The sequence below is a fragment of the Alligator sinensis genome, unplaced genomic scaffold (assembly GCF_000455745.1).
Source record: "Alligator sinensis unplaced genomic scaffold, ASM45574v1 scaffold830_1, whole genome shotgun sequence".
Classification (NCBI taxonomy): Eukaryota; Metazoa; Chordata; order Crocodylia; family Alligatoridae; genus Alligator; species Alligator sinensis.
This window is the reverse complement of record NW_005842309.1, coordinates 1,269,240-1,288,576: the sequence shown is the minus strand read 5'-3', so window position 1 is coordinate 1,288,576 and position 19,337 is coordinate 1,269,240. Positions and strand designations below refer to the sequence as shown.

General features: G+C 42.8%; 1 protein-coding gene across 3 annotated transcripts in view; it reads right to left on the bottom strand.

Annotated features, from left to right (window-relative positions):
• Positions 1-19,337, bottom strand: part of CUNH8orf48 (chromosome unknown C8orf48 homolog) — a 163,931-nt gene that overhangs the window by 107,791 nt on the left and 36,803 nt on the right. Inside the window, exon 7 of one of the 3 annotated variants that reach the window (XM_025209815.1) lies at positions 12,237-12,277. The exons of the other annotated variants lie outside the window; for them this stretch is intronic. Within the exon in view, the coding sequence (XP_025065600.1) occupies positions 12,252-12,277 (26 nt within the window). The 3' untranslated portion in view covers positions 12,237-12,251. Of the gene's footprint in view, positions 1-12,236; positions 12,278-19,337 lie in introns of those variants that run through there. 3 annotated transcript variants of the gene reach the window in all.

The following is a 19,337-nucleotide window of genomic DNA, read 5'->3' as shown; positions in this document are numbered from 1 at the left end:
TGTGGCCGGGGAAGGTAAGTGCTGCATGGTTATGTTGAATCCATTGTGCGGAGGGGGAGTGGGCTGCTCTTTTTTCAGCCAAGGGAACCGAAAGGCTTCCTCACTTCCCGTTTGGTAAAGCGGGCAGAGGGCACGTGTGGCTCTGCGCCAGGAAATCTCCCTGATGAGTTAATTCCGTGCTAACCCGGGGATGGGAAGGAGAAGCCCGAGGAGACGAGAGCCCTAGAAAATGCATGCTCAAGACGTGCCTTTGTCCGGCTGGGCAGGCGGGTGCATGGCAAAGAGCGCAGCTCCTGGGAAGTTGCAGGGCTGCTCGTTTGCTGTAGTCAGTTACCGCAAGGCTCTGCCCGCAGCCGCGGGAGGTTCAGCACCTGGACAGCTCCGCGGAGCCCCGGCCCGGGCCCTGCCCGCTTCGCGGCGCCCTGCCCGGCCGGCCGGACTGCGATCCAGGCACGCAGCACTCGCATACATGGCACACGCACAGCCCATGCACCTGCCTGTCGCGCACGCACCTCTTCACCCATGTAACATGTGCTGCCAGATCCACCTCCACCCAGGTAGCCTGTGCCCCACTCCCTTCCACACAGCACCAGGCGTCGTTTCCGTGAATAAAGCCACCATGCACCTCCCGCCCGCCAGCTTAATCTGTGCATCCATGCAACATGCACCCCTCTCCATCCAAGTATTATGTGGCTCCTCTCTGCCTCCTTCTACACACATGCACTGAGTAGGCAGCCCTTCCACATATCCACTATTCCTCCTTCCACGTTAACATGCACCCCGCCCTTCCACATGCTCCAGGCATGCCTTTCCACACATAGCTATAGCATTCATCTCCACCTTCAACCCAGACGTACAGGCGTGGAACATAGACCACCCTGATATAGATCATGCCCATTGATCTGTAATGCGGATCTCTAACTTCTCACTTTTTCACGCTGCTTTCAAGTAAAAGGCAAAGTCAACTCTCACTAGAACACCTCTAATAGCTGTGGAAAGTCTTTATTCCCTTCTCCCTCACTGCATTGCTCTTCAGTCTCAGCTCACACAGAGCCTAGCTCCATTGCACCTTAGTTTTTTCCATCCCAAATTATTACTTCTGTTTTGAGGTTAGGAGGAGCAAAAAGGGTTCTTGATGCTTCTACTCACTCAGAATGCATTGTTAAAGACCCCAACATCCCCTAGCCTACTGGTGGGGGCAAATAAAGGTGATCTCCTTCCAGACATCCATTGATGCTCTGCAGCAGCATCCAAAATGCCATCTATCGCTCCCCCCATCTCCTGCTTTCTCCCTCCTGCTAACTTGTTATTTTTCCTGCACATCTTGGAAGATTCAACACCCTCTGTGCTGAATACATTACAATTTTGGCTGGATCTAGTCATCCAGAACAGACACTTTGGCTGGAAGGAGAAAGTCTTTTTAAAATGAGTTAGGTGAGCATTGAATGTTCAAACATTTTTTCTCTCTTTGGCATTTTCAAAAATATTATCCCTGAAGGAGTTTCTCTTCTTGAAGCATCTTTCTTGTATCTAAAATCAGTGGAAACATCCTATCCATAATTATTTTCCTCACCAGCAATGGTGCAGGAAAAAAGGGAGGGGGGTGATGGGGGTGGCAGGAGAAAAAGACTCATTCAGTCATTCTCCTTTTGCAACCAGACAATTAGTTCAGACCCAGAACCTTCCTGAATCTGCAATAAAAACCTATAGTTAATGTAAAGGGTACTGAAGGTCTCAATTTTTTAACTGATGTTGTGAGGATGCTGCATTCTGTTAAATCGAATGCAGGTGCAAGCATGTTCCCTTTTTAAAAAAAAAAATCCATGTTGCAATTTATGGAAAAACTAAAATAGTCTATTTGTATCTGGGCTGCTGAACACTTGTTCTGACTCTGAGAGATGCAAGATGGAGCACTGGGACAGAGAGATCTTTAAAAACTTATTGCACATTCATTGTGAGAGACTTTAAGAGTTGGTTATGCAGGCTGTGGGAAGCATTCAGGGTATCCAGAATGCAGAGTTATGTCTTCATACAGTAATGTAGCAGAAAAATGTGACAGAACTCCTAGGCTGCTTGTTAGATGCTCCTCATATTGAGAGGTGGAATAAGGAGTATCTGTGTAGGGCTAAGTGAAGAAGAATGCAGAAGAAAAGATAGAAATAAAGTTGACCAAGGAAACTGATTTCCAAAGATAACAAAGATGCATGCACCTGCTAACATGAGGGGCATTTTGGAACTGATTATGTAAGACTGTTTTTCTGGTAGGGAAAAAATGCTGGCTTATCTGCCAGATCCATCCTTTGAAGACAGTAATGCTGTATGCAGGTTTGAGAAATACAACCACAATTGTACACATGCTGCAGTGAAGCCTACTTCAGAGTGTACTTGCTGGAGGAAGAGACTCATTCAAATAGACAGAGAATGATGCTCTGATACAACACAGTTCTCCAGATACCAGTTCACTGCTGTGCATTTTATAAAAATCTGAATATAGATACACAAAAGGAATGAGAACATCTGACAGTTCCCAAGATGTTTCATTACAGCACAGAACTGCTGGTATACATAAAGGTCATTCACCACAACTATTACTTCCATCTAATCCCACATCTGTTCTGTAGAACACGGCATATACACAGGTCAAGGTGATTAGCTTGCCTTTCACCCAAACTTATACTGAAGTGAAAACGAGTGTTGCATATGCATAACTTGAGCAGCACTGGGGATGGAAATCACTAAACATTTAATCCAGTGTACAGTCTACTCATAATCTGCCCTTGGAAATAGGCGATAGCAACTGTCACAGGGATCTACATACACTGTGTATACACAGCCCATTACATTTGTCAGCATAGACTGTTGCATGAGAGACGATAACTAAACTTTAGAAGCCACTAAGGTTTATTACGTCATGGCTGTACACAATAAACACTTGAGATCATGTAGCAGGGAGCTTGGGGCTCCTACTTTAAGGGAAGACAGGCTGCAGAAGAAGCAGGCTACAGGTGAAGCAGAAGGCAATCAAGGAAGTCACATGACCCAAAAAGGGCTGAGCTTTTAGGATACAAGCCCAGGGCCTGAGCTGGACAGGCAGTCTGACCTGGAAGGCATGGAGAGAGGAGCTCCTGAGCAGAAGGATTGTAGAAAGGCTCCTGACTAACACCTGATCTGGGGTGGGCAAGATAGGTGGGTTAGGGATTGAGACTGTAGGATCAGTGGAGGTCTCAACTGGCTGGCAGATGGGCCAGGGCCTGAGGGATAGGGACCAAGGCCAAGAAACAAGGCTACAGCTGAAGTAATGAGAGCAGCCAAGGTCAGGGAGCCATAGCCCACAAGGGGCAAGAGCCAGGGTCAGGGACTCATAAGCCCATGAGGGGTGAGAACAAGCAGGGCCAGGGGACCTATAGACTGAGAAGGGCAGAATCTGTTGGAGGTAGAGGCCTGAGCTCAGGAGGGACAGAGAATGCAGGCCTATGCCCAAGAGGGGTTGAGATTGCTTGAGGTACATACTGAAGCCTGAGCCTAAGAAGGGCTGGGATGGTTAAAGGCACCAGTGCTGGAGGCCCCAACAGTGATGGACACTGTTCCAGGTTCCACATTCACTGTGGAGTTGACACCGAGACTGAAGGCCCATGGATGAGAGATTTGACTGGACTGGAAAATGGGGCTTAATGCCCAATGACTGGTAACATCTGTGAGGCTTGGGCATGGCTAGAAGGAGAGATGAGGAGGCCATGTAATTAGCCCTTATGGTGATGTGCAGTGACACCTGTGTTCATGAGCTGAGATCTTGCTTGGGGAGCTCTAAGCCAACCTCCCTTTTTAAAGAGCATAATTACATCAAGTAGGCAGGTGACTTGAAAGGGAGATTACCCTAGGAAGGAAAAAGTGGCAAGGACTGAGAGAGGCTCCAGGGTGTTATGGTGAACCCTGGGGTGGGACCCTGTTACAGACCACTAGAGTTGTAGAAACAACCCCTGAAGCTAGAAAGATTAATTTTAATTTAAGGCATAGCTGAAATGCACAGAGATATGGTAGATTTGTTACTTCAGTTCTCCAACTTAAGTTCTGTTCAATTTAAATGAAATGCTTAAGAAAGCTGGAAATCTAACCCAGAAAAATCTTGTATAAATCAACAAAGCCCAGGAAATCCAGTCATTATTAACACATGATATATGATGACGGGAGGAGGCCACATTTGGAGCAGTATTGGGTACTTGCAACTCCGGTCCAAAGCAACAGGAGATGCGTGTTCAGTATCTCAGAATTCAGCCCACTGAACCAACCTAGAACAATGGTTCAGCTCTGAAGAGATTTACTTTTGTCAGCCTCAATATGTCCCTCAAAGGTATTAGAACATACTATAGTTTTGGTTTGCAGAGCTAGGGTCCTGTAAGAGTTGGCTTGTATGGGAATAGGATTGGGCCCTTGCTTGTATTTTTTGCGGGGGTGGGGGCTGGTTTGAATTTCACACGAAGGTTGAAAGGGGTATTATGAATTAATACATTAACTTAGGCTATTATAAGGCTACATACAACCTGAAGCCTTTTCACAGTGAACAAGGCAACAGTAAGTAGAAAGAGAGAAAACCCACCCCATTCAGAGGGAGCTAGGAAAAAAAAACCGAGTCATATTTCAGAACGTAATTTAATGAAGCCAAAAAGGGGCGATCAGGCTGAAAACTGTTAAAAGCAGAGATTTTTTGCTCATTAAGATAAAAATAGGATAAAGTATTCTGAGAGATTAGGGCTAGTATTTTATAGGCTTAATTAAAGGACTAATTGATTTGCTTAAATCTTCATTTAAGTTTCTTGCTATTATACAGGACATAACGGAAAGGTTTTTGTTTGAAATGAGCTTATGGGGGTGGGTAAATGAACAGGTTTGAGGATCAGGTGATGGTTATATTTTGAGATTTATGATTGGGAAAGTTAATGTTAAAAAGGGTCACTTCATTTTGGGGCTTCTCAAATACACTGAACAGACGTTCACCTCTATAGCTGGTAATGTTACAAGCTTACTGTGATGAGGCTGCTGCTCTGCAATAGCTCAGAATTTACCTTTAAGTCCTGATCCTAAAAGGTGCTCGGTGCCTTCTGTGATGCACAGAGCTCTACTGGCACTCAGTGGGAGTCAAAGCTGCTGAGCACATCGCAGGCTCAAAACCATAAGGCCAGATTTACAAAGGGGCATTTAGGTACCGTAATATGCAGCTAGGCCTATAGCGGGGATTATAAATGTACCTAAGCAATTCTGAAAATGCCAGAAGGGGTCTCTGCATCTCTAGACACCTGAATGCCTTTTAAAATTTGGCCCTTAGCCCATAAGCAGAAGATTATGAAAAATAACCTCAAGCAGCCAGAATGAGGTAGAAAGACAGAAACATCTAACTGTTTCCTTCTTTGGAGTCTTTCCCTGCTCTCCATTTGCTCACTTCCCCTCTGGATTTCATCTGCTCTTTTGAGTGTGACAGGATTAGTCAATGTTGCCACACATTGGAGTGCTAAACCAAGAGAAGCAGTGTTTCCCTATCTGGCTTATACTATGCTGGATACACACCATTCCAATATTCTTATACTAAAAGGATGGAAATAGAGGAAAAACTGGGAACATTTTTCCATAATGCAATAAAAACAGAAGATACAATTCAAAAGGCAGCAAGGAAATTTAGAAGCCAAGTGAAGAAAGAGAGACTACAACTCTATTAACAAAAGCCAATACATATTTAAGATAGTACAACCACTCAGGAAAGCTCTTTTATTTGAAAATGCAGAGAGAGAGAGAAAGAATTATAAACCAGGAACTACAGATCCTGCCCCCAATTGAAATCAAAGTGAGTTTTGCTAGTGACTTCACCTGGAGCAAAATTATATCATTGGTCCAATAGCCTTTACTTTGGGAAGATGTTGGGTAACTAAGCGCATGACTCCATCTTCAATTTCCTCAGATTGGTTTATAAGACTTTCTAGCCCACTTTGACTGAACTGATAAAATGACAGTCGAACAAGGAGGATTTAGGTTAACAAGAAAAAACTAGAGTATAAATGAATAGACTCACTATTCAAATGTCTCACACCTAACTTGATCCTTCTGATGGAGATGAGAGATCTCAGCACCTCACAGGAACCAGCCTGTCCTTGCCTGATTGCAACATAGATCCACAAAGAAAGCCCCTGCATCTCACCCTGCACTTAGTTTTAAAGGATTCTGTAAATGAGTCAGAAGCAAATTGTTAGTTTATTAATAAAAAGAAAAGTGACAAACAGAGGAGGCCAAATGGTGCCCTCACATGCAGGTAGGCAATTCTCAATGAAATCATTGAGCTGCTGATTAGCATTAAACAAAGAAATGTCATTTTCAGCTTTGAACCATTTTGCCAAACCTGGCTAATGGAAAGTAATCTTTAGCTGAAGCGCTCTAGGGTTTGTTTGGTTTGGTTTGGGGCTGGCAGTAATGGGGAAGACAGTCTAGAAATGCTTCTCCTGTGAACCATAACTGTTCTTTTCTCTCCCACAAAAACGGAAGAGATTTCCAATCCATTCACTAATCCCACTGAGCAGCATAGAGAATGTCCTGCCAGCACAAAAGGAAAGACCAGCCCTTTCCAAAGAACCTTACAGATTCTGCCTCCCTAGTGACTTCTGCTGAGTTGTAACCTACCTCATACATTAGGGTGCTCCAAGACAAAGGACAATAGGTAGGATGTAGCTCTAAATAATCAGCAGCAGTACTAATTAACCTTCTGCCTTCTAAGCAAGTGGACACAGTGATGCCATTTCCAGTCTATGTGGCAGCACACATGAAGCTGTGCTGCTCGTTTGAAGGCACCATGGTAGGACACAGTCAGCTGGAGGTATAGATGTGACTATAGTGGCTTAGTCCCATGTTTCTGCTCAACAGCCACTTAAACACCCTTAGTAAAAGATTTTTCATCACCTTAACATTAACAGACTTTACTTACCCCAATACAAGCTACTGTTAGGCATAGGTGGGATCTGGATTTCCCATTCCATAAAACACTTTGAGATTTTGACAAATGTTCTAATGTTCTTCCCTAATCAGGACAGAGTAAAAAAATCTCAAGAATTTCCACAAAAGAACATTTGCAAAAAAAAAAGTCAGTTTGGTTGATTTGAAACACTCAATTCATTTCAAGAAGTCTGCAAGGTTTTGTTTAGATTTTAACAATTTATGTATATATTTAATATGATTAGCTTAAATGGTGAAAGTCGTTTCAAACCAGAAAACTGGAATTTTTTGTTTAAAAAATGTCAAAATATTTTATTTTGACAATTTCAAAGGTTTCTGGGAAGGGGGAGTAGAAGGAGTAAGAAATTTGTCAAAACTCACCATTTGCTACAAAAAGCTTTTCTTTTAACAAACTGGTATTTTCTGATCCCAAACTAACACATTTTGTGAAAATGTCTTGTCCAATTCTGCCCAACTTACTTCAATGAATGCTAACTGGAAAAGAATTAAAACATTGTGGTATTTCCATCCTTGGAAATTTTCATGGACAAGTTGGATAGACACTTGGTTGAGATGGTTTTAGTCAGGGACAATCCTTCCTTCAGCAGGGGACTGGACTAGATGACCTCATAAGGTCCCTTCCAGCCCTACTTTCCTAGGGTGGTATTAGGTATGCCTGTTCCTAGCATGTGAGTTTACCATGAGATAAGGAGCTGACAATGTTTAGCCGAGAGACACTGTAAATCTTGCAATCATACTTGAAATCTTAACTAAACTTCAGAAGACTAATTTATTCTCCAATATTTGAGGCAAACAAAATGCATTTACTTCCTGTTGTTCAGGGAACACATTCTTATTCCTTTTGAGACTTCACTGTTAAATAATATTATTCTTAGCTTTTAATATGTTCCATACTGAAGATTCTTTTGTCCTTTAAAACATGCACTGATCCCTAATGGAGAATTATGAAAAGCATTTCATTTAGAAACAAACTCTTCTTTCCTCTCTACATTTCAATTAAGTGGGCCCCTGGCTTGCAAACCAAGGGTGAATTCTTCACCCCATTGAAATCAATGGGAAAACTCATTGACTGTTGTGGAGTCTTTCAATTCTCAAGATGTTAGGTATTGAAAAATGAGCAGAAGTGAGTGAATTCTCCACAGCTAAGCAGTTTTCCTTTCCTGTGACACAAGTCTAGCCACAAATACGACAGATACAGCTGAACTGTCCTAGATGTTAAGGACAGTAAGTTATCAATAGTTGTTGGTCCTACATGGCAAGTGTAACTTTGTGTCCAAGAAAATAATAGAACCTGCTGAATATTTTTTAAATGGGAAGTTTGCCCATGAGAATCTGGTGGCTTCTATATTTTTATGGGAATAGTTTTTGACCCTACATACACCACTTGACACTTGTGATTTTTGCAAATGTGTGCAGCTAATCTGATGATTTAAATGCAGTTCCAAAAAGACATGGCTAAATTTAAATGAAGCACTAAGGACCTAATGTTTAGCGAAGTCATCAGTGAAGTCAGGAACTAAAATTTCAATAGGAGACTTCAATAAATGTAGATGCTATGATTTGTCATCTATTACAGACTAATAAAACACAATCCACCATGCAGAAAATGTATTCAAGTTCTAACATCCCCCAACAGTTTTTGCAAAATACTGCAGTTAGAAATTTTAACGGATAACCTTTTACTCAAAAGAGGCCAGATCATATTTATAGTTTAATTGCTAAGTGGTGACTAGGATCTTTGAAGGTGACCACATTTAAAGTACTGCATTTTCACTTAAAGGACTGATAGAAACAACTGATGAAGAGAGAGGAACTTGCATTTTATAAATGCAATCTGAATACAGAAATGGAAGAAATAACCTCTATTGGAGGCTGTTTTTCATAATCTTGTTTAAATAAAAAAGGATTACATACTTATATGAATAGCAATACTATCTGAAGTTACATGAACTAAGATAAAAGCTACCAGTGTTATTAATCCCTCTACTTTGAGCATAAACTGGCTGAGAAATATGCCTTAGTTTTAGTGGGAGAGTTGTTTTTTCCCAGGTTGCCTCAGTGTCCGAGAACGCAGGTAGGAATCTCCAAAATATTTAATTTACTACTTAGAACATCCATAGGAACAGAGTAATTGCCACACTTGATCAAAGCTGTGGTTCACCTAGTGCAGTGTCCTGTCCCTGACAGTACTAGCAGATGGTGCAAAAAAAACTTGCAGTAGGCAGATGCGGCATAATCTGCTCCCTCATGAAGGTCTCATCTTTATCCTGATTAGCATAAGCCCTGAAGCATGAAGTTCTATGTCCCTCCCATTCCCCTTCTTAGCCTTAACTTTCATAATTCTGGTTATTATTATCCTATCTGTAGAAACAGTCACTCCCTTCGAGAATCTTGTTACATTCCTAGCTTCAACAAAATCCCTGCCAAGGAATTCCATTGTCTAAATAATGCATTTCCCCCCAGTTCCTTAAAACTATTAAGGGCTTGTTCCTGAGGTACTGCTGCACTGCTAGAGAATGGTTTTAACAAAGTCTGCTCTTCACATGTAAACAACAACTGGTTTTGTTTCAATGGTTGGCTTTGTTCAAATCTGGTCATAATAGTGCAGGTGACGATATTGAAATAGTCACTGACCCAACCTAGACAATGCAAAGCCCCAGCTTTGGCTGGGACATCTAGTGGTCCCTTTGTCTTATCTCCCTCCTTTCTATAGTGGCCAGAGGCATGGGCAGAGAGAGAGAGAAGGGCCATAAGGGAGAGCTCAGGTAGCACAAATTGTTATTTACTTCTGCATTACTGCAGTGCCTATGGGCCTTGACTGATTTGTGGGCTCCACTGTACTAGGCATGTGCCAACATATACTGAGATATACTCCCTGCCCCAAAGAGCTCATATATGAGATAAACAAGACAGAAGAGAGAACAGAAGCATTAACACATATATTTTGGAAGCACATATTAAATAGCTTGTTCAAAATCCAACAAGAAATCTGAGGCTGAGCCAAGAATTGAACCCTCAGATCTGATTTACAGGCAAACATTTTAACCATAGGACCCTAACTCCTCTGTCTAACCAAAAATAGAAGGCTGAAAGTAGACCAGTGTTTCACAGCCCCAAAAGACCTTGCCACAAAAGCATCCCCATTTAGATTTTAAATATATGACTGTCTTAAAGGAGTTGCAAAGAAATCCCACTCAGTATCATAAAAGTGACCAGATGCCTTATGGTTTTAAACTTTGCTAATGTATCTGCTATAGCTCAGCTAAAGATGGATCCATATTGAATGGATTATCAGTTAGATTAACCTGTTTTTCAAAGGTGCTGAGCAGCCCCAATACCCATACACTCCTGCATGAATACTAGGCATATCATCCCTGATGCCTAAGGCTTGTGATTCCTAAATTGTTGTCCACTGATAGTCCATGAAATCATGGGAATTACTTCATGCATTGTACCTCCCATCCCTTTTTAATTAGAAGTTTGGTAAGAGGGGTGCACAGGTGTCTGCAATAAATTCAGGCTCGACAGTGGTCAACAATCCAAGAACATTGGGAACCAATGGGAGAAGCAGCTCTTAAATCCCTTCATCCTGACTCCCTTTACTAGGTAGTATGACAGCAGTGATGTTTCTAGAAATGCATGGCATTATAACATCCTCCTGAACAAAAGCTTTAGAGATACCCCCACACCAGCAGTGCAAGAGGGAGATTTACTAATTATAAGGAACTGGTGTTCTCTACCTCTGTATTTTTTTCTATACAGTAGGCTTTCAATCAGCTTTACAAACCAGTATTTTATTGTTCTGAGCTACGGTAAAGATGGCTTTTAAACTTTCTTTAAAATTAACATTTATTTCTGACTATGTGAACATATTGTTTCTAACAGACAAGAACTGCTCATTTACATCTTTTAACACCAACAGAATGTTAATCTATAGTAAACAGTTTTTATTACAAACGAGAATGGCTTAGAAGTATTGTTAATTAGTAAAAGAGACCCTCAGTTCCCTGCTAGCCTGAGTGGGATGAGTCATGGATTTTCATGAGCAGGATCAATTACAATTGCATCCTATTATATGGAGAATCTCAGAACAAATGGCTGTGTGGCAACATCTCTAAAACCTAATTCTAGCCTTGAAGCATTTGGGAGTAGGGTGGAGGAGGTTTGGAACAATCTGTTATTTCATATAAATAGCTCTGAAAATCTTTACCACCTCTCTTCACCAAATAAAAATGTCCTAGGACAAATCTGGCTGTCCTGATTGGAAGGAAAAATGACTGAGTGAGGACTGCATTCTGTTGTCCCTCCTGAAACTGAACTTTAAAATGACACCTGAAGAATAATAGTGGCCTGATCCGCAATTCTAACTCACCCCAGCTGTCCTGCTTCATGAGACTAGCTTCTTTTACTTAAGTGGAATTGCTCGTGTGAGTAAGTTTTGGCAGGACTGGGGAAGACAGAAATCAAACAAATGGTATACATTTACTGTTGTGTCACAAGTATGCCAGGTTACGGCTTTGAGTTCCTAGCTTTCAGCTCAGGCGACAGCTGGCACAAGAGTTAAACTCTTACCTAACCCTATGTTATTTTTCACCTAGGTTATTTTTCCAGACTCCAGATTTGCAATCAGTGAAGACATCTCCTAATTTCCAGTTGTAAAAAGGACAAAAAGAAAATAATCCCTTCCAGACAAAGCTGAATCTGAGAGCAAATATTAAAGAAGAGGGGGGGGAACTTCATTAGAATGAAAGCTTTTCTTTTGTAACCAACTCTGTTCATTCCTATGATGATAGAGAAAGCAAGCCTACCCCTCAGCAAAAAAATTGCCTTTGAATTTATTCTCTTTTGGGAATACTTGGGAGGGAACAAAACTCGCACTGTGAACAAATGTAAAAGATGTAAACTACATTCATTGTAGTGCTTATTTCTCTTTCAAGCCCAAGGATGAGCCCTGCCACCACAATGTTACTGGAAAATTGATTCGATTTTCTCCAATTATCCGTTCAAGAAAACAAAGAATCAAAAACTGGCAGCCAGCTAAAGCAGCCTTTTTTTTCCCCTGACAAAGAAGGCAATAATGTGCACCGCTTTCTGACTTCCATCCCATCTGGATATAGATGACCTTTATTGTAAATGTTGTGACATATCCTGTTATTCTTAAACTGCATGGCTTCATAAGTAAGCAACGCTTCTGAGCTCCAATCTATGTCTTGAGAAGCTGAGAGAAAATTGTTTTATGGACAACTTGGACTACGAGGAAATCATAGTTCATGCTTCTTCAGAAATTCTGAGAAAGAAAGAGAACAATTACTGAATCCCAATGAGGCCCAAGTTCAATGAAGCTTCTGTACCTGCACTTTTGGCTTCAACAGAATATGAAAATGTTGTGAAGCTGAATGCAACAAGAGACACTGAAAGTAAACAGCTAGAGGGGTCCCTCTCATCCACTATTGCACTGATAATAGTGCTGACTATTATTTTCTCTTTAATAATGACATCCCTGGGGACCTATTGTTTCCACAAGTGGAAACTGCGGGGTAAAAAACTGCAGAAAGCTCAAGAGGAATATCAGAAAGACCATGAAAAGAGTATGTTTCAAAGCACATCTGGACTAGTTTCATAAACAATTGAACCAATATGAAATATTTCTGCATTACCTAAAAAAAGAAAATAGAGAAAAGGTCTGGACACTAGCCACTGAAATATCCAAGCAAAAATATCTTTGTTTTACCTAATTTGTAAGAGTTGCTAATGGTTTGGAAATTTCTTACAGCTTTATTATAAGCCTAAGATATATTCAGTTGCCTCATTTGTGAGAAGTAAAACCCATGCAACCCTGCATTTTAATCAGGACTTGGTTCTCAAAGAAACTATAGGTCCATCCCTGCTGTCCCTACTTTATCAAACCTCTGATGGCCTATGGAAATCAGGGACAAGACACTCAGCTTATGCAGATCTACATAGCTGATGAAAATCAATGAAGCTATGCAGATTTGCACCAGTGGATGATCTACCCCCGAATTTTACAAACTAATGGGAGCTGTATCTGAATAAGGTTCCCAGGATCTCCTTTAGGAGCAGCTTAGCCTGAAGCCTGCTTGTGTAGAACTCCCAATAATTTCAACAAGAGTCCCATGCTCAGAGAGCTCCCAGGATTGAGGCCTAAGTTTGCTACCATGTTGTAATTTGATAATAGTTCCATTTCTCGCATTTAAGGTCCAGGAGCTGCAAGGTGCTGGTGACATTCCACTTTTATGGGAGCTGAGGCCACTCAGCACCATGTAGGACAGGCCCTAATTTATCAAGAAAAAAGCAAGCACTTTTCTAACCAGGCTTGCAATTATTTTTAACTAGGCTTACAATGGCGTGTTTCTATTTTCGTAGCCTGTAACGTTATGTCATGGAAAAAGATGACAACTCTATTGTGGGTAGCAAATGTAAGTAATATTTTCTAACAAAGTGTTGGATGTAACATTAGTATAAGTAGCTGTTTTAAAATGTAGAAAATGTGTTAAAACACAAACAAAACCCCTGCTTAAGCATATAGCTTGCTTGCAGTTACCATTAGTTGATACTGTATGTATTTTTAAACAAGCTATAATACTGTGATAATGCTGTAAACCTGCTTCAGTAAGCAAAAAAAAATGTTCTATTTAAAACTGGCAAGAAGATTAAAGAGATACATGTTCTTAACAGTGGCATCAACTAATATGGATTTTCATAGGATATTCTACAGGAAACCTCTACTACATGCTACAGATATATTTTACAATGTATTTATGGATCATACACATTACTCTATGTGAGAACAAACAGTACTATTTTATTACAAAATAAATAAATAAGCAGTGAATGCCACATCCAGAAGATGGATAGTGTTTTCTTAGGGCCCCTCGATCAATGTTCTGAGCAGCTGGAAAAGATGCATTGCAAATAGAGGAAGAAGTCCATTATCTTTATTGGCAGAGGGGCTGAATGTTTTTCCTCCCAATACCTCCCCCCTCTTCTGCCACACTCACAGAGTTCATCAATCCCATTTTCATATCCGTGTAGGCAAAGAGCTACAGGACAATGACTATGTTGGAGAAGGAACACTTGGCTGGGGGAAGAAAAAGCAAGCCTGTTACATACCTCTGATTGAAAATAAAAAAAATCCTAAAACACTGTGAATTTTTAATAAAGTGTTGCCTGTTATACTCCCTGTATTATATGCAGCTGCAATCTGCACATGGATTGAAGGTCAAGGCAAGTTTTTAGTCAATGGATATAAGAAGAAATCATTCTGTGAACTATCATACCCAATACTAATTAAGTTGTGATTTGGGAGAATTCCTGCATTCTTAGTTTTAAAAATTATATACAAAAAGGGAATCCCATTGATAGCAGCATGGATAATTTGGGGAAACTGTCCTGAAATGAATGGAGCTGGGTCAGATCTGCAGCAGTGTAGTACTGGGTTCGGTCAGGGCCGGATTAACCCTTAAGCGGGCACTAGGCAAATAAACTCATGGGCCTCTACTTAATACTTTATATTTATATTACTTTTTTAACTCAATAATTATTATATGTAAAATAAGCACAACTGGGCCCCTTCTTCACTTAGGGCCCTAGGCATGTGCCTAGCTTGCCTATGCATTAATCCGGCCCTGGGTTCAGCAACCTATGGCCTGTGGGCCGGATCCAGCCCGTGAGTAGATTGGAGCCAGCCCAGGTCAGTTCAGGGAATCGCTCCAGCCACAGTCGTGGAGGAAGCATCCCTAGGGTCCTAGTGCCTGGTGAATTCAGTTTGTTCTCTGCTGTACCAGGGGACACATCCCTGGGGTCCTAGGGCATGCCTTTTCCTATCTATTTCTATCTGTAGTATCTGTTGATTACCAAGAAGGTGCAGGATTGTGGCCTATGGTGGGGGTTGGGTCACAAATAGTAGCCCACTGTGGCAAAAGGTTACCAACCCCTGGTGTAGAAGATGAGCCCTGTGTCACCATGACAGTTCAACATCATAGCAGGACACTGCTCCTTATAGCAACATAACTTCATATTCAGTTCCACCAGTTCAAGCTCCTACCAAGCTTCCAATCTTAATGACTTGGAGCAAATAAGCTTCATAGGAATTAATTACAGTGGCAGTGGCGAGAGTTATAAAATATGTGTCATTTTCCCACCAATGATGTTTGAAGATAGTTGATCTGGGGTGAATTGCTGAGAAGGCAAAATTCCTGGAGGAGCTTGCGGCATCTCAAACCTATTTTTCAGCACACAGAGGCTTGCACACAGTGAAGGGATTTAAGACTGCTATAGGGATTACAGGGAGAGAAGAGTTGAAGACAAGTGGACAGGGAAAGGTGTACTGCCAGGTTTTTTTTTATCTCTGTCCCTAATTCATATCCAGCCCAGGTCAGTAATGCTCAAACATCAATACCAGCTGAACTTATTCCAGTGGCCTCTGGAGAATGAGACAGAAGTCTCAGTTTCTTTCTCTAGTGTATAAGCATGCACATCAGAGTTCAGCGGCATAACTGCTTCTTGGATGACAGTCTAAGGAATTAATGGATTAATAAATGGAGATAACCTCATACCTTAGAGCTGATCCTTCCAAAGAGAGTTTAGGCCAGCACCATTCACCAGCAAGTTTAGCAACCAATAAAGTGCAACCTCCCAAATACCAATACCAATGCACATGCAAAATGATAGGGGTGCACCAGTAGACATCTGAGGGCCAAAAACAATAGCCGATTTTTAAGGAGGCATATTGGCAGATACCAATCCAGTTTCCAATACAGTCTGTTGTGGTGGAAGGGAAGGGTGGAGAGAAGGGATGTTGTGGGGTGGCCAGCAGATCAAGGCCCCTGCGGGGAGGGAGGGAGTGGAGCTGGGGGAGGGACTGGGGTATGCGTTACCCAGCCAGGGAGGGATGGGGCATGGTACAGAGCCACGGCTCATCCGGGGGGCACTGAGGGGGGCAGCTCCTGCCACTTCACACACCCCGGGAGGGCACGGGAAGGGAGCATGTGCCCCCAGGAACTGCGTGGGGCAGGGTAGGGTAGGCTGCAGCTGTGGGCTGAGGCCGGGGCTGTATGGGGCTCTTCCCGGCGGGCAGTAGTTGGGCTGGGCTGGGCTGGGCAGCGGTGGCAAAAGGAGGGGGACTACAGGGGGAAGGGCTGCAGACGCTCCAAATTTTGCCATATCCCCCTGATAGCCCCCTCCCAGCACTGCCACCATGGGTCCTGAGCACAGCCCCAGCCCAATCCCCCATCCCCCCATATGCCAGGAAGAGCCCGGTGCAACCCCTGGCCCCAGCCCACAGCTGCAGGCCCCACTCCCAACACAGATCCAGGGGAACAGCTCCCCCCCCGGGGGTGCACGCAGCAGCAGGAGCGCCCACCTCCCCATAGCCCCTGGACAAACCTTTGCTCCGTCCCACACCCTGCACTGCCCTAGCTGGGCAGTACCTGCCCCAGCCCCTGCCCCACTCCCTCCCTCACCACAGGGGCCTTGATCTGCCCCCGCCATGCCCCTTCCCTCCCCACTCCCCTTCCACCACACCAGACTTACCAGCTGCATGCAGCTCTCTAAGCTGCCGGGCTGTGCTCCTCGCTGCCTATGTGCTGCACCACAGCTGCATGCATGCACCGGCATTTATCGGCCAAATTATCAGCCACATCAGGCCGATTTCTGATACAATCAGCTTTCTTTATATCAGTGCCAATCCGATATCAGACTGATGTATCGGTGCACCTCTACAAAATGAATCAGTGTATGCAACAAAAAGTGTCTTTTTTGCATTTGCAAGATGTTCAGAGCAATACACTCTGATATTTCACTTCATTCAGAGGATTTAAAAAAAAAAAGGGGGTCAGAGTATGTAATATGAAAACTAAAAAAGAAAACCTCCAAGAGACACTTAAGAATAGGTGGATTAATTTGTTTCAGTGTCAAATCTGCTTACTACATGAATCACCTTTGATCTACTTTACTCCTTTTAAATGCCAGTAAGCACAAACAAGGGAAGCAGAAGAATAAATCAAGGTTTCTTGATCACAGTTTTCAGGTTGTTTCTCCAGATCAAAACAAAAATCTCATGGGAGGGGAGCAGGAGGAGTATAAAAAATAGAGAACTGAACTACATTCTGTCCTGTGGCCTCCATGTCAAAATTCTTCAGTTGCTAGTTTCAAGCCCTGCAGGAGTACAAAATAAGTCAATTATGGGGCAAGATCTTTCATTTGATTTCTATCATACATTACTAAAGCTGCAACCAGGTAACAGATAACAAGAATTCAGATCCCAGAGTTACTCTCAATAAAATATGTAATAGGAGAACTCCAGAGCTCTACTGAAACTACAGCACAGAGCAATTAAAAAAACCCCCAACAAATAATAGAGACCACATAAGTCTTGAATTTTCATAAAAGCTTTCTGAATTGCCTCTCTAAGGTTTGTGTATGTAAATAAGCACTTATTACTTACACAGAACTATTAGTTTGAAATGATGCTTTATAGACAAATAAGATTGCCAGATAGCAAACCCCAAAAACATAGAGTTCTATGTATTTACACAAGTGTTTGACAACTGAGAGTTAGAAAGAAATGCTTCATGGTTTCCAGTGATAATCTAGACCTCCAAAGCAGTACTCAAATGCACTGTTTGTACCATGACAAGACAAAGAGGACATGTATTTAGATTCCTATATTTCATTTTCCATGTTTTTGGAAGTGAAACAAAATCACACAGATGTATTATCTTCCACTATGTTATGCCTATGTAAATTTTCAGAGGGATGGAGGTTTGGCTTCCCATTTTGTTTGTGACAGAGCCCTAAAGACACATCTGGTGAAGTGATGCATGTACTTTTGCTAACCAAATTTTAAAAGGTTATTAGAAAGGGGCAGAAGGAAAGTAAATCAGGTCACAACATAGAGATGGGGCAAAAGTGGAATGTCTGACAAGAAACAGCTTATAAAACTGAGAAAGAGGAGAGTTACAGAGGGTTTAAGAGCATCTAAGGGTGTGTAACCCAATAGCAGCTTGTTTATCATCTAAGCAAGCTATATAACCTGCAGCCATGCTCTAAAAATGAAAGCAAAGTTTAGGGGGCTCTTAAGATGAACTGTGATACCCAGGGGGTTGCTGGAAAGTGGAATAAGCTGCCAGTGGGAGAATGAGAGAAGCTAGCATTAAAGAATTCAAGATGGCATTAAATTTTCACTTGAGACTTGACATACCACATTTACTCAAGTCCAAAACAAGATTTTCCTTCCCCTTTCAACATGGAGGGAAAAGAAACCTTGTCTTAGATTTAAGTACTGGCCTGTGGCAGGAGGCTGCTGCAGCTCCATCTCTAGCCCTGACATGGGGCTGTGTGGTGAGGTGTGGTGGAGAGAGGACTGCAAGCATGGGGGAGATCACAGCGTGTGGCCTGGGGAGAACGTTGGGGAAAGCGTGGTGCATGGTGAGAGAAGTGCTGGGGAGGACCATGCAGTAGTGGGGGAGTTGCTGCAGCTCTAGCATTGCCTCCAGCCTTGATCCAGGGCCAGGCCTGGGGCTGGAGCTACTGCTGCTGCCTGGCTGAGGCTGGAGCCACTGTGTGCTCCACGCCCCACAGCCAGACAAGGAGCCAGAGCTAACACACAGGGTACGTAACAGGGGCTGGGGGGCAAGTGGCTGGGGAGGGGCAGGGACAAGAAGGAGGCAAGTGGCAGAGGGACAGGAGGCAGGCACTGGGTGGGGGACAAGTAGTGTGTTGGGGGGAGGAGGCAAGGACTAAGTCGCAAGCCCTCAGCCTTGCTTTCTCTGCTGCTTGCCCCCTGCTGTTGCTGCTTTCCCCGTTGCAACAAGGTGGGGGTGGGGGGGTGCAAATGTAAGATGATCCTCCAATAATTAATTTCCATACATGGAAAATCATAACAAATGTATAATTTTCCACATATAGAATCTAATTATTGGGCGGGGGGGTTGTGTGAAATTTAAAGTCTTCTTGGATTCAGGTAAATATGATACTTTGGCAAAACTCCCTATGAAAACAATTGTGGTAAATTATTTGTATCACAAGTGTGCGGGCCGGGAGTGATCCGGGCCCTTTTTGTGCTCCGCGCGGAGTGTGGCCAGCAGCCTGGGCACGCTGGGTCGGAGAAAACAGGCAACACGCTAGAATTAGGCACAGACGCTTAATGGTTGATTTAAAGATTGTTTACTTACACCGAAGATGGTCGCAGTGTAGGCTGGAAAACTTGCTTGAGTTGCAGTCGTCTGGTTGGAGGCTCTAAACCGCGAGCCCGTCGCGCCAACCAAAGAAAGTACTCGAACCAAAGAGCTCTGAATAGACTCACACGAAGTTTGCTAGGCTCCGTG